This window comes from Phacochoerus africanus, chromosome 9 (genome assembly GCF_016906955.1).
Source record: "Phacochoerus africanus isolate WHEZ1 chromosome 9, ROS_Pafr_v1, whole genome shotgun sequence".
Lineage (NCBI taxonomy): Eukaryota > Metazoa > Chordata > Mammalia > Artiodactyla > Suidae > Phacochoerus > Phacochoerus africanus.
The window spans coordinates 101,337,028-101,352,067 of record NC_062552.1 but is presented as its reverse complement, the minus strand read 5'-3'; the positions used below and the strand labels follow the sequence as shown (position 1 = coordinate 101,352,067).

Here is a 15,040-nt window from a genome sequence, read left to right as displayed (position 1 = left end):
TTTGGGATCAGTGAGCCCAGCCAAGGACTCAGCACCAGGGCTGCTCCCAAGAGGGAAGGGACTGTGTTGCCCATGTGTAGCACAGAGCCTGGCACACGCCACCAGTACACGCTCCTGAATAAGGGGTAGGATCTTCTTCTACTGGAAAGACCTCAGGTCCATCCCTCGTTTCTCAAAGGCTGAGTCAGACACTGGCCTCAGGAAGAAACAAGAAGATTAGCACACGCTCTTTCAGGAGTGGCCACTCTGACAGGGAGGACTGGGGCCGGGGGGCCAGGGACCCTGGGAAAACCAACTGCTCTAACTTCCATTTTCAGTACCACTGCTACCATCCATTTCCCTGCACTGCCTGCTGTTCACTTCTCTGGGGGGCAGGTCACTTTAACCAGTTGTTTGGCTAAACGGGTCCCCTAACTGGGCCCAAGTAAGCACCATGCTGTCCCCAGTAGGAACAGCCCTGAAAGGGCAGGAGACGGTCTCCACTGAGAGGAAGCTCTGGAAACGAGGTTTTCTCTCCGCAAGATCAAAGGTCTGCCCCCTCCACCCAGATAACCCTCCAGCCAGGACTTCAGAGCCCCGCTTCCTCCTTCTCCGGAAACTGTCCTGGATACCTTCCCGCTGTTGGCAACCTCTCATCCATTGTCTTGCCCGTTCAGCCCCTTCTATCAGGGGAAAGAAATCAAGGCAAAGGGTTTTTAAACTTCTGCAACAGCAGCTGTTTGCTCAAGGATTTCACAAGCACAAACCACAATTCAGAGAAGATTTTCCAGTTCTCTACTCTATGTACTTACTAGTAAAATGTCAAGTGTAGAAAAGTCCCATTTGTAGGATCTCAACTACAAAGAACGCAGAATCTAGGGCAGGGCACATGACAATTTGAAACTTCAAGCATGGCCAAGATTTGCTCCTTCCTGTCCTCAGCCACAGCCCCACAGCATCTCACCTTCCCAGGGACACCAAGTCCTCTGTCCAAAGAGATCCCGTGAGCTTTGAAAAGCCATCAGGCAGGCCCTCCTCATTGTGGACCCCAGAGAGGTGAGGACAACTGGATGAGGCTCATGATTATAAACTGTTTGACTTTAAAAGTGAGGCTGGGGAGTTCCCATTGTGGCTCTGTGGTGTAGGCTGGCAGCTGTAGCTACAACTTGACCCCTAGCCTAGGAACCTCCATATGCTGTGGGTGCAGCCCTAAAAAGACAAAAAAAAAAAAAAGTGAGGCTGGGAGTTCCCGTCGTAGCTCAGCAGAAACGAATCCAACTAGGAAGCATGAGGTTGCAGGTTCAATCCCTGGCCTCGCTTAGTGGGTTAAGGATCCGGTGTTGCCGTGAGCTGTGGTGTGGGTCACAGATGCGGCTCAGATCTGGCATTGCTGTGGCTGTGGCGTAGGTCGGTGGCAAAAGCTCTGATTAGACCCCTAGCCTGGGAACCTCCACATGCCGAGGGGGCAGCCCTAAAAAGACAAGAGACAAAAAAAAAAAAAAAAAAAGGTGAGGCTGGCAGGAAGGAATGAAACCTTTAACATGTCGGGTAGAATTTCAGATATTAGGAAGAAAGCTGGTTTACCCTGGAGACAGGTGAGTGACTCATTGAAATGAAAACCTCTCCTACATTCTTTTTGAATGTATCAGAGCCCGAGCATATCACTCAGATGATAAATGAGGATATAAATTACCCTAGCCAAATATCTCAAGGATTAAATATACATACAACTAATTAATAGCAGTTCTCTGGGGTTGGTAGTTGGCATCAACTGATATAAGTCTAAGTAAATGGGTCACAATTTTCTACATTTTTCCATAATAAGCATATCTTACAAACATTTTTAAAAAGCATTTTACTGTATAGCACAGGGAACTCTATCCAGTGTCCTGGGATAGACCATGATGGAAGAATATAGAAAAAAAGAGAATGTGTATATATGGATGACTGAGTCACACTGCTGTGCAGCAGAAACTGGCACAACACTGTAAATCAACTATACTTTAATAAAAAATTTTTCTGAAATAAATAAAGAGCATTTTAAAATGTAATCCCCAGGCATTCTCAGGTGAATGTATGAGAGTATCAGCGCTTTGGGGTTAATCTTGTTTTGTTTTCTTTTGTTCCAGAAATTTAGAGTATGGAGTAAAATAAGCTTAGGCTTGACTCCAGTCTCTGCCACTTGCTACCTAATCTTGAATAATGTCTTTAACTCCCTTCAAGTCTCAGTTTCCTCTTTGTTAAGTGAGGCTGATAATGGTACCTTGTCTACAGGGCTGTGGAGGAGTCAGTGAGGTCAGACACGCTCAGCACAGGGCCTATGATGGGCTCACTGGGGCTTCATCAGGGAGATTGGCAGGCTGACCCTTAATTCTAATGAGGTCATGCTGGGGAGCTGGTGAATGACAACTAACCTTTAGTGAGCAGCTAACAAAGTATACAGGCCCAGCTAGCACTCTACTGCCAGTAACTACTCAGGCTAAAACACTTGAAGTCCACTAGAGGCCTGGCTTCCTGTTTCTGCAAATATATTTTATAGAATACATGGTACCTAGAATGGTGTTTGAGAGTCATGTTTACAAGGCCCTGACCCAAGGGTCCCCGGCCTCCCGCACCCCTTCTTAAATGTACTGATGACCTTACCGATGACGACAAGGATGAAAAGCAGAGTGGCCACCCCTGCTATAATGTAGAACATGATGCTGATGTGGTAGGCCAGCTCAGCCTTGTCTTTGATGTTGGGCACCAAGACAGGAGGGACCAAGAATCCAATGGCAATTCCAAGCTACAGAAGACAGAGACAATCAATGATAGGACCAATGGCCAAGAGATAACAGCACACATTTAAGAGACTCCTAGTAAGAATCCATAACCTGCAATTTTTTAAAAAAAAATTTAAAACTGGAGCAGTGATGGTTCCCTCCTCAAGATACCAGAGATCTGTCTCTTTCTCTCTCTCTTTTTTTTTTTTTTTTGGTCTTTTTGGGACCATACCTGTGACATATGGAAGTTCCCAGGCTAAGGACTGAATCAGAACTGTAGGTGCCAGCCTACACATGACACGGCAACTCACATCAGAGCTGCTTCTGTGACCTACACCACAGCTCACAGGAACGCTAGATCCTTAACCTACTGAGGAGGCCAGAGATTGAATACAGGTCCTCATGGATACTAGTTGGATCAGTCATTGCTGAGGCACAACGGGAACTTCCAGAGATCTTTCTTTTGATTGACAAATCAACTCATACACCCCTAGCCACCCTCACTATTAATACCTAGAAAAAGATTGTTTGTTTGTTTTGCTTTTTAGGGCCGCATTCACAGTATATGGAGGTTCCCAGGCTAGGGGTTAAGTTGAAACTGTAGCTGCCGGCCTACCATAGTCACAGCAACACGGGATCCAAGCCACATCTGTGACCTACAGCCCAGCTCGTGGCAATGCCAGATCCTTAACCCGCTGAGTGAGGCCAGGGATCGAACCCTCAACCTCACAGTTCCTAGTCGGATTTGTTTCTGCTGCGCCATAATGGGAACTCTTGGTGCCACTTAAATTTTTGATTTCACTGAATCTGTTAACCTGGAGCTGAAAGATCAGCTGACGGAAAATTATACACACTACAGCCCCCCAAACTTGCATTCAATAAGAGATGGAAGCCTAAGGTTGTCACCATAATTACAATGTAAATGCTTAAGTTCATTGTGTATCTTATAATTACAAAGCATCTGTGGTGTAAAGTCACAAACTACTGCACGAAGTTATACACACAAGACAAGGGCACACAGAAACTGGCTGTATTGTGTAACACACACACACACACACACACACATCCATATCAACAAATTGAAACATCTCATATCTGTGTTGGAGTTCAAACTCCAGCAGCCTGACAGATAACATGCCCTGGGTGTTCCCAAGGTCAGAACTGCCTTGATTCAGGAGTAACTGGCTCTGATACAACTCCCCAAACCTTCTGTCACATGAAATACCAAGGCAGAACTTGGAAAACAGCATGGGAATTCAAATAAGCCTCTGATTCTAAGACGAGAGAAGCCAACATCTTTTGTCCTAGGTGCCAATTTTCCTTTCTTGAACTTGAAAGCAACTGCAAATAGAGAAGCAATCTGCTTTCAGGCCAGTTAACACCAATTATCAGCTGATGATTCTGATTGATTTTCCAGCCTGTCAATGACAGCCATTCAGGGTAGTTCCTTTCTCAACTCTGGAATATTCTCAAAAACCCTCAGTAGTCTCAGCACAGGGTTTTTCCAATGTATACCACTATATAATCAACAAATCAAACTGGCATATATATATTTTTTGTGTGTGTCTTTTGTCTTTTTAGGGCCGCACCCGCTGCATATGGAGGTTCCCAGGCTAGGGGTCTAATCGGAGCTGTAGCCACCAGCCTACTCCAGAGCCACAGCAATGCGGGATCCGAGCCATGTCTGCAACCTACACCACAGCTCACGGCAACGCCGGATCCTTAACCCACTGAGCAAGCCAGGGATGGAAACCTCAACCTCATGATTCCTAGTCGGATTTGTTACCCACTGTGCCATGACGGGAAGTCCCTCAAACTGGTCTTTAATGCATCTACTATGTGTAACGTATTCTGCTACATTTTTTCAGGGAGTACAGTGATGTACATGGCAGGGTTTCTGCTTCATGGAGCTTTACAATCTAGTGAGGCAGGGTGATTCAAAAGAAAGATACAAAGGGGAACAAGAATGGTGATATTTATGGGTTGAAATTACAGAATGTTAATAGTTTGAGAGTTCCTTTCTCATCCTCTATCACAACTTGTTTCGATTATTGGAAGACCAAATGGAGGCCAAGGGACGTTAAGATTTGGTAGGTAGGTAAGTGACTCATTCAGGGTTATAAGAGTTCTGGAAAGAATCGAGATGGGGAGTTTCTGTTGTGGCTTAGCAGGTTAAGGACCAGACTAGTACCCATGAGGATGTGGGTTTGATCCCTGGCCTCGCTCAGTGGGTTAAAGGATCCAGCATTGCTGTGAGCTGTGGTGTAAGTCACAGATGTGGCTCGGATCTGATGTTGCAGTGTCTGTGGTGTAGGCTGGCTGCAGCTCTGATTCAACCCCTAGCCTGAGAACTTCCATGTGCTGTCGGTGTGGCTGTAAAAAAAAAAAAAAAAAAAAAAAGAATAGGGATAAGAAAACAGAGCTCTTACAGATAACCACAAGGACCTACTGCATAGCACAGGAAAATATACTCACCATCCTATAATAACCTATAATGGAAGGGAATGTAATAGAAGAATATATATATATATAACTAAGTCACTTTGCTGCACACCTGAAACTAATACATTATAAGCCAACTGTATTTCAATAAAATTTTTTTTTTAAAAAAGAAAAGAAAACAGGTCTCCTGCTATCTCTGGGAAGTTCCTCTTCCTTGGGGCTGGCAGTACCTTTCAGGGCTAAGAGCCTTGAGGAAGGCCCGAGGGTGCAGCTCCTCCACAAGAGAAGATATTCAAGTCCTTGGAACTTTATCTGATCCTCGCTCACACACATGTGTCAGACTTGGAGTCCAGTTTTTTAACTGCTGATCTCCAAGACACTGAAGGTAAAAATTGCCCATAGGCAGAGGTACAAATGCCACCTTCAGAGCCAGAAACTTGAGCCACTGTGCCCTAGCTGGCCTCCCAAGTGCTCTGAAGTTGCAGATCTAGAAGTTACATAGTATCCCAGCGGATCCCTTTTATAAGAATGAGGGAACATATGGGGCATCATTCAAGGTCCTGGAATCCTTTCATTCTCAAAAGGACCCTGATGTAGGGTGACCCAATTCCTAGTGAACTTCTGCCTCAAGAGGTAAGTCCTCCCAGCTACATGCCTGACCCATCAGAGGTCCCACCCCACTCTCCGTCCACATCCTAAGCCTGTGTGGGTGGCGTGTAAGCCTATGTGGTGTGGGCAGCCAGTGTGGGCGCTCAAGGTAACCCTGGCCAGGTAGCGATACTGTCTCGCAGTGACTTTTCTCCAGGAGGAAATCGGCTCTGGCAGTTCTTTCATGCCCAGTGTGGAAATTGAAACATAGGGATTGGACTGTAAACTGCTGCCTCTTTTTTATTTTGGTTATTTTATTTTCCTGCCTTTTTTTTTTTTTTTTGGTCTTTTTTAGGGCCATACCTGTGGCATGTGGAAGTTTCCAGGCTAGGGGCTAAATCAGTACTGCAGCTGCCAGCCTGCACCACAGCCACAGCCACGTGGGATCTGAGCCACATCTCAGTTCACGGCAGCGCCAGATCCTTAACCCACTGAGTGGAACTACAGATCGAACTCAAGTCCTCAAAGATACTAGCTGGGTTTGTTACCACTGAGCCATGACAAGAACTCCCTTTTCCCTGCCTCTTGAAAGCTATGTTCGGTAAGTGTGCATAGCTCTACACCCAGCAACTAGTTCCTATGTCTGTCTCTTAGCAGGTACTCAGTCATGGCGGCTGGTTAGACAGTTAAACGGATGGATGTTAGTGGAAGACCTTGTCTACACTAAGCTGGCAGAATCACACGGGTCTGCCCATTGGAGTCCGCATTCTTCCTACAAACCACACTCTACTCACAGTAGTAAGGAAAAAAAAAAAAAAGAGTGTGGGAGACTATGGGAAGCCGGTAGGATGGCCAACTAGTTTTTGAGCATCTACTAGGCACTGAGTATCTAATATAACTTATCTTTTTCTTTTAACCCAGCATTTTTTGGCCACACCTGCAGCATGCAAAAGTTCCAGGGCCAGGGATCAAACCTGTGCCACAGTTGCAACCCAAACCACAGCAGTGACAATGCTGGATCCTTTACCCACTGTGCCCTCAAGGGAATTCCTAAGCCAAGAATTTTTACAACGAAGACAAAAATGAGAAAAACTGACGGTCGGCATCCAGCCTAGGGTCACACATTGCAGACAGCTGAAGAGGTGAGCTCCTAAACCAGTTCTGCCTGATTTCGGGCCCCAGCTCACCTCCCGCCTCCCAGGAAATGGCGTGATACTAGGCAACAAGGAAGCCATATTTTCACTCCTTTGAGTTCTGTCAAGCATCTGATAGGAAACCACCCAGGTAAAAACCAGAGACCCGCAGCCCAAGTCAGTGCAAGAAGAATTTAAGGAATTGGGAGAATGCTGCTCTCTGGGGCTGGCCTGCACCTTTCTCGCGTTCACAGAAAACCAGAGACCTGGGCCATGAACAAATTATTAAACATCACTGCTGACTGGTTTTGACCTGCCTTACACCCCAGCATTTGTTCTAGTTTTATCCTCCTCAACAAAATACACTCATGGCAAAACATACAATACACAGACAAACACACGATACACAAGTTACAATCTGAGCTCTTCAGAGCCTATGAGCCTAATCATATGGATTCACTTCACCCCAAAGCAAGAAGTTTAATCAAAATTGGGTAAATGGGAGTTCCCATCATGGCTCAGCGGAACCAAATCTGACCAGCATCCATGAGGACGCAGGTTCAAGCCCTGGCCTCACTCAGTGGGTTAAGGATCCGTTGTGGCTGTGGCTGTGGTGTAGTGCTCTGATTCAACCCCTAGCATGGGAACCTCCTTATGCTGCGAGTGCAGTCCTAAAATGAACAACAACAAAAAAAGTGAATGAAGGATGGATTAGCAGACAGAGATATTCAATCTTTATTTTTGATTTGATTTTTGCCCTTTCTGCCAACTAACTCAAGGGTGATATCTAAACACTGTTGTAAGAGCAGTGGTCACAAGCACTTCCAGGACAAATGTCACTGTTAAAAACATCCCTGTGCGGCCTGAAGGCTTCTGGTGACAGGAAGAAGCCATACTTTGTCTCACGCATCACTTGTCATTCTATTTTTTTCTGCTTGTTTTTTATTTGTATTTATTTTTTGCTTTTTAGGGCCACACCCACGGCATCTGGAGGTTCCCAGGATAGGGGTCAAATGGGAGCTACAGCTGCCAGCCTATGCCACAGCCACAACAACGTGGAATCCAAGCCACGTCTGTGACCTACACCACAGCTCATGGCAACGCCGGATCCTTAACCCACTGAGAGAGGCCAGGGATCGAACCTGCAACCTCATGGTTCCTAGTCAGATTCGTTTCCATTGTGCCACAATGGGAACTCCTGTTTTTAATTTTTTTATTTTTTAAATTTTATTATAGTTGATTTATAATGTTCTGTCAATTTCTGCTGTACAACAAAGTGCCCCAGTTATACATTTACATACATTTTTGCCCACATTATCTTCCATCACAAGTGATTAAATACAGTTCCCTGTGCTATACAACAGGGTTACTTGTCATTCTGGCTCATGTACTTGGCAGAGCAAAAATAAACCCAGAAAACCACCAGGCTGCATCTGCGGTAAGATGTCCACACTTAACCCATCAGACAACATGACAGGTGTTCTGTCAGCTCACAGAACCACTGTCCCCATCACCATCCACGTGGGGCACCCCTGCAAAGCCCCAAGTTATGACTGAATCAGAACCCTGGTACAAAGCTGCCTTCCTAATGCTGCCTGGTCATGAACAGGTTCAGGCCATTGAAGGAAGACCCCAGGGCTCCCACAAAAGCCAGGGCGCTCTGTGTCAACCGCGTGGTGAGGGCTCAGTCCTAGGGGAACAAGGAGAGACCACTAGCCCCCATCTTAGCCCTCTGCTAGAGTCCCAGGCACCTCATCCTCCTGAGCCAGCCTACTGGCCAGCAGGAGGATGCGCCTCTTGGGAGGAGGCAACCGCCTGGCAAGCAGGTTCTCACCCACCCGACCTCATTCCTCCTTGGCCCCATCCTCCTCCAGGCACCCTCCCAGTCAGAGGAAGATGAGCCCACTCTCAGCCCCGAGGCTGAACCCCATTGCCTCATTCCTTTCCCCTGGACACTGTCACCAGATCAGGATACATATCTCTCATATTTCAGGGCTCACAGGACCTGGCTTTCTGGAGCCAGTGATCAGAAATGTCCCCCGACTGGGTCAGCAGCTTTCCCTGCAGCAGAGCCCCTGGCCTCCTTATGGCCTAATCAGGGGCTGACCTTTCTCCTCAAGGAGCTCACACCCAATTGATTCATTTTAAGAGGGAACACTGTTTCAGAATGAACCCCACACCCTCCTCCTTTCCACCCCAACATCCCTCAGAGACGTCATTATTCTATACCGTAGTTAAGGGCTCAGGCTCCGGGATCAGAAAGGTCTGAGTCACATCCCAGCTCTGCCGGTTACTAATGTCTGATGTTGCCAAGTTAGTTCTGTCTGTGCCCGTTTCCTAATCCACAAAGGAAGGTACTGCCTGGTCCTTACCATCCAGCTCAGGGGGTCGCTCTGAGGGCTCAGAGCTCATCTGCATGGACTACTCAGCAGAACGCTTTACATCAGGAGGGCTCCCCACCCCGCACCCTCTCCCAGCAAAGGCGGCAGGCAGGGGAGGAGACCCCCTGGAGGAGACTCCAGGAGATGTGCTGGTTGACCCATGGCAGCCCCACAACCACCTCCCCTGGCCCTCCGCCTCATCCAGCCCCCTCTCTCTGCCCTTTCACATCTCTCAGTCCCCCTTGCCTCTGCCCTCCCAGGCCCACGCTGTCCCAGCCCCTCCCCAGTTTTCCCAGGATGCCCTCTTTCCCTCTGTGCCCCGCCCCCTTTCAGGGGCTGTGACCCCTCCCCCACCAGCCTGCACAGCTCACCCAGCCGCACACTCCTCGGCTGCTCTGACCACGCGCTCCTGCCCAAGGACCTGCAAGGAGCCAGCGCTCTTCCAGGGATGACCTCGTCCAAACCCCTCAGCCTGCTGTTCTCGGCTTTCCTCACCTCCAGTCCCATCTCCATCCGCTGCCCTGAATGTCCCCAGTTTGAAGGATTCACAATGGCAACCTTTCATCATCTGGCCTCCACCCTTACCCCAGCAGATTCACTGCTTGCAAAGGTCTCCCTCTTTGAATCTCTGAGAGCCCATCTCAACCTCAATTCCTTTGCCGGGTTTTCCTCGACCATCCCAGGGAGGCCTGAGCTCCTCGCCCCAACTCCTCTAATCCTTTGGCTTTCAGCCTCTTTTGTGACCTTGGTCTGGGGCCTGGTCAACAGAACAGAGTTGACTGGATAAATGGGCATGGAATGAGTGGGCTTCAGTTCAATGACATGTCAGGAAAACATCACTTCCTTCCAGATCAGATGTAAGCCCAGACATAGGAAAGATGTGGCTAGAAACCAATGTCTAGGCAAGAGTGAGTGTGCTATTAAAAAAATATATACATAAATAAAAATAAATCAATTAATAAACATGGTTGGGCAAGTTCCCCTGTGTCACAGTGGGTTAAGGATCCAGCATTGTCCCTGTAGCAGCTTGGGTTGCTGTGCTGCTGTGATGTGGGTTCGATTCCTGGCCTGGGATCTTCCACAAGCCACAGGTGTAGCCAAATAAAATAAAATAAAAGTATAAACTGAAACACCTAAGTTAAAAAAAAAGAAAAGAAAAAGGGGCTGGAGGTTGTTTTAAAATCAGTGCCACATAAAAGATAAATTTAGGATCGATTTAGATTTTCATATACCAGGTTTACTTAAAGCTGATTGCCTTATACAAGGAGTCTTAATGCACAGAGCATGACGCAACCCTCCACCAGGGTGTTTTCATGTGATGGGTGACCAGGCTCAAGTGTGTATCTACACATGTCTAGGTACACTAGCAATGGCCCTAATGATCCAAAGACTAATGGGACACTAAGGTCACAAATACAACAGGGGAGGAAAACTTAAGCTACACAGACAAATGTAAGAAAATGTTACTATATAAAGGAACATTTAACTCCACGCAGAATTTATGGGAACTAAAATGTGCTGTAAACGCAGTATGTCTCACTTCCACCCCATACAAAACACACCCACCCACTCCTGGGGCTGCATGTGGACCCTGGTACCTCAGGCGTGGACAGCAGGGCGCCAGCAGGGAGGCCACTGCTATAGCCTGTCTCCCAGGACCACATCCATGTGGGAGTTACACACAGAACTAACTCGGAAGTGATTTCAACACTCAGGCCCCATCCCTACCCCCACACCTGGCGTGGACATTTAAGCACCACCAAGATGGTGCTACTGAGGCCAGTCTGCACACTCAGTACCTAATCCTGCTAATATTAATGCCTCTCTCTCCTCTTGGCCACTGTCACCCAGACATTGTCTACATCTACTGAACAAGTTATTAGGGAATTGCTAATCTGGGCAAAACGATGCCTAGAGGCTCCAGGTCCCCCCTTACGGGACTCGGCTAGAGTGAAGGCACCCTGAAGCACAGGACCGGTGGACGAGGCTCAGGGCGTCCTGGGGTGCGACTTGGATGCCCCTGAAAGAAGCAAGGAGAACAAGGTGGCTGCTGGGCACTGAGACACTGAAGGTGAACAGTTTACATGAGGACGAGCTCCCAGCCACCCAGGCAGCTCCCAGGAACTCACCATGGGCCGCGCTAATGTGCACGCAAAGCCCATGCACATGACTGTATTTTTCGAAATTCCCAAATCCAAGCCTTTGGCTTCTTCTCAAAAGGCCAACTCAGGCTTAAGGAGTAGCAGACCTTTAGAAACAAAAACAATCCCATTGATTTAGGGGGAAATCACCCATGAAAGGGGTTTATGGATTTTAAAGGCTAAGCTTAGTCCCTAAGAACCTGGGAAGCAGGGTCACAGCTGGTCAACTCTAGACTTTCTTAGAGTCCCTTCCCAATCACAAGGTTTGTCCTCAAATCTGTGCCTGTGCTGGTGGCTTATACAACCCTGACACTCTGATTTCCTCAGTCCTCTGCTAGAACGAGGGTAGGGAAAGGCAGGAGGCAGAAACTAGTGAGATCAGCACAGCCTGTAGTAACTGATGCCCAGGAAAGGAAAGAATAGTGAATCAGGGCTGATGCACTGTGTGGGCCACACCACAGCTGGCGTCCTAGGCACTGTCTCTCTCTCTCTCACACACACACACACACACACACACTCTCTCTCTCTCTCTCTCTCTCTTTTGTAGTCTCTGTTTTAAAACTGAGAAAACTAGCATTTAAGTAGCTTGTCATAGGCTGGGCTTCAAGCTCAAGCCATGGGTACAATATCTGAAGCCTTAACAATGTGGCTAAATGCTCAGGTCTCGGCCATTATTCAAACTAGAAGGAAGTCAACTTTTGCATACACACACAGAGTACTGTGTCCTAGACAGCGTGCTAAATGATTTTTCACACATTACTTCAGTTAATACCTTACAACCACCCCGTAAAGTTGGCAGGGTTATCTCTGGTTAGGTTTTTACAGATGAGAAAACTCTAACTTGCCCAAGGTCACCCAATTTCTAATGGCAGAACAGAGATTCAAGCCCACGGCACTCTGATTCCAAATGCTTTGATGAAACTGGTTGAATAAAACAGAAGCAACGGCCCTTCTGACAACTCCTACAGTCTTTGCAGGCTCAATTTCATCATTCAAGCACCTCCCACGTGTCCAGCTATTGGATGAAGCAATCAGGAGAGGTGTCTCCAGCTACGGTCTGTTATGTTGACCACTTAGTCTCACGCTATGGCATTTTTTCATTCTTATGCAATGTGTCTTTTGCTTGTTTTCCATGTAGGGTGTTTGCTGGCTCCCCAGCTAGATTTTAATGCTGTGAGGATGGGGACATTGACCAGCATTTCCTTGTGCAACCCCTCCCCACACCATGCCCAGCGCAACGCCAAGAACGGAGATGGGGCTCAGAAATACCTTCTCAATAAAGAGATAACCTTCAGAAATGTGCAGCTCAAATCTAACTCAAGAATTTCTAGTCTCCTTTACAGCAAACAAGTTGTGCACAGTAGCAGTTTGCTGAATTACAAGGGTTTATCACAAAAAGAAAGCAGATGCAACGTGGAAGGACACCAATTTGGGCCTCTCCAAGACGAGACATGGAGGCTATTATGATACAGGCTGATCAACTACCCGCCCTCAAACCCACACTTAATATTTACTGATACCTAGCGCCACACTACAAGGTAAGGGAGGAGACAAGAGATGCAAGACAAAGAACCCACCTTACCAAGCTTCAAAGTAGCCAGTACACCTTGATCTTAGCCTACAGCCTGGGCTGGGTTTCCTCTGTATCCTCAGGAAGTGCAAGGTATTAAAGAGCAGAGGTACTCTGGGCTCTAAACAGAGAAGGCCCTAAGTTTAGGGGAGGGGCCTGAGGTCTACAGGGAAATTTTTTGATTGGAAAAAAAAAAAAAAAAAAGGAATATTGACAAAGGGCTTCATTTTTTTCTTTTTTTTAGCTAAGCCTCATATTTGTGCTGCTTTCAGTCATCAACTCAAGAGCCTCCTGGAACACACATACCTCCTTAGGGGTAGGTGTTCCGCTTGGAACTGTCCTTGTGGTGACACCTGCAAAGGCTCAGTCCTGGTCTAGGTGAGATCAGATGCCAAGGCTCTTCTGCTGCCCTCTCCTGAGCGCCGGCCTCACTGCCGGCTTCTCGGGGGTCCCTCTAATGACAGAGCTGATGGCCAACGACCACAGGCTCCTAGAACTTCCCCTAAGACTCAACTGGAGAAGAGGAAAAACGAGAGGCATATTTCTAACTGCCAAGCCAGGAAAGGGGCAGGACGCAGACTCACTGTCTCCATTGTGGAGACAGTGTAAACTCCACTTAGACACGCTGGCACTTCCAACAGCCCCGTCCCAGACGCCAGCCCGAAGCAGCCAACGGACGGACCTAGACTGTCCGCTGTGCTGATGCCACATTCAAACTAATCCCTCCTTGCCTGGTGACAGATGGTAAAACAGCCCAAAGCAGAACTGTCTGCTTTGTCTGCAATGTCACGTGCTGTCATTCCTAAAAGGAGTTTATGTGACAAGATGTTTCTAACCCTCCAAGTCTTCCTCTCAGTCTGGTTGAGCTTTCTTGGTGACAGCCACCACCCTTCTGGTTTTCAGAGGTGAAACTGGACCCAGTGTCTTACACACAGGCAGTTCCTGGAAGAGGGAGGTGTTTCTTAAAGTGCTGACAAAAGCCAGACCCAGTCCCTCCCAGTTCAGGGTATGCCTCCAGAAACAGACAGGCTGGACTCCAGGTAGCTTTTCCCTAAGGAGTCAACTTCATAAGGTAACTAGCCCTGCCTCATGACCCCAGAGAAACATCTGGAAAGGAAAACAAATCTAAACCTGGCACCATGAAAACTCTTAAGTCACCCATATCTAGTGCCACCCCAAGAAAGGAGCACTGTCAGCTCTGGCCTGGGGACTCAGGCACCTGCTTACACAGGGCCATCTCCTCTCCTACGTGGCCTGACATTTCCCCGCTCTCACTCCATAGGGGATGCCTTACAGTCCAGTCTCTCTTAAGTGTGACCTCAGGAACTTTTCTTTCCCATTCACTATTGCCTCTTCAGAGCTGCATCCCCAGAGCTCAGAACACTGGGTGGCACAGAGCAGATGCCCCGTAAATATGTGTTCCATCAGTAAGTGAAGGTGGAGGTGCCTTGTCTCAGTGAAACCACAGCTCCCAAAAACTGATAGTGAAGGACAGAGGCTGTGCCCTATAAATGGACGTGTAGCTGCTAATCCGAGGCTGCATGCACTTCATGAGATGGACAGGCCAAGGGGCTGAGGGCCTCCACTCATGGACTCTGATTTGTCACCTTATCTGCTGTTGTGTAGGGAGATACAGGGAAGGTGGCCAGAGGGGATGCAATCCAGGACAAGTAGAATTCAAGGACCAACAAAGACTGGATGTGGCCAGGGGCCCGTGTGGCTCTTTGGCAAGGGACAGCGATCTGGTCCGGGTAGGCACACCCTAGCAAAGGACATGGGTTTTTGTGGAGTAGCAGGAAAATGTGGGCATAGCATTCCTGGAGCAAATAATGGGGTACTCTCTTCCCTAAGGAGAGAGAGAAGAATTTCAGGGAGGGAAAAGCCAACATCATCACCAGGGGTGTCTGAGGCCCACAGGTCCCCACGCACTAGCCCAGGTCAGTGCCACTTGGGAAGGGTAAGGAGACAGGAGAAGGTGTGGCAGACCAGGGCCATCTCCTGACGGCAGGGATGAAGTCGGCCTGTGTTCTGCCACCACTGCCAT

The 15,040-nt window shown here is 47.9% G+C and overlaps 1 protein-coding gene across 2 annotated transcripts in view; it reads right to left on the bottom strand.

The window, feature by feature from the left end:
- Positions 1-15,040, bottom strand: part of LOC125135420 (feline leukemia virus subgroup C receptor-related protein 2) — a 54,429-nt gene that overhangs the window by 23,777 nt on the left and 15,612 nt on the right. For both annotated transcript variants that reach the window (XM_047795564.1, XM_047795563.1), the window contains exon 2: positions 2,623-2,764. In XM_047795564.1, the coding sequence (XP_047651520.1) occupies positions 2,623-2,764 (142 nt within the window). The remainder of the gene's footprint in view (positions 1-2,622; positions 2,765-15,040) is intronic.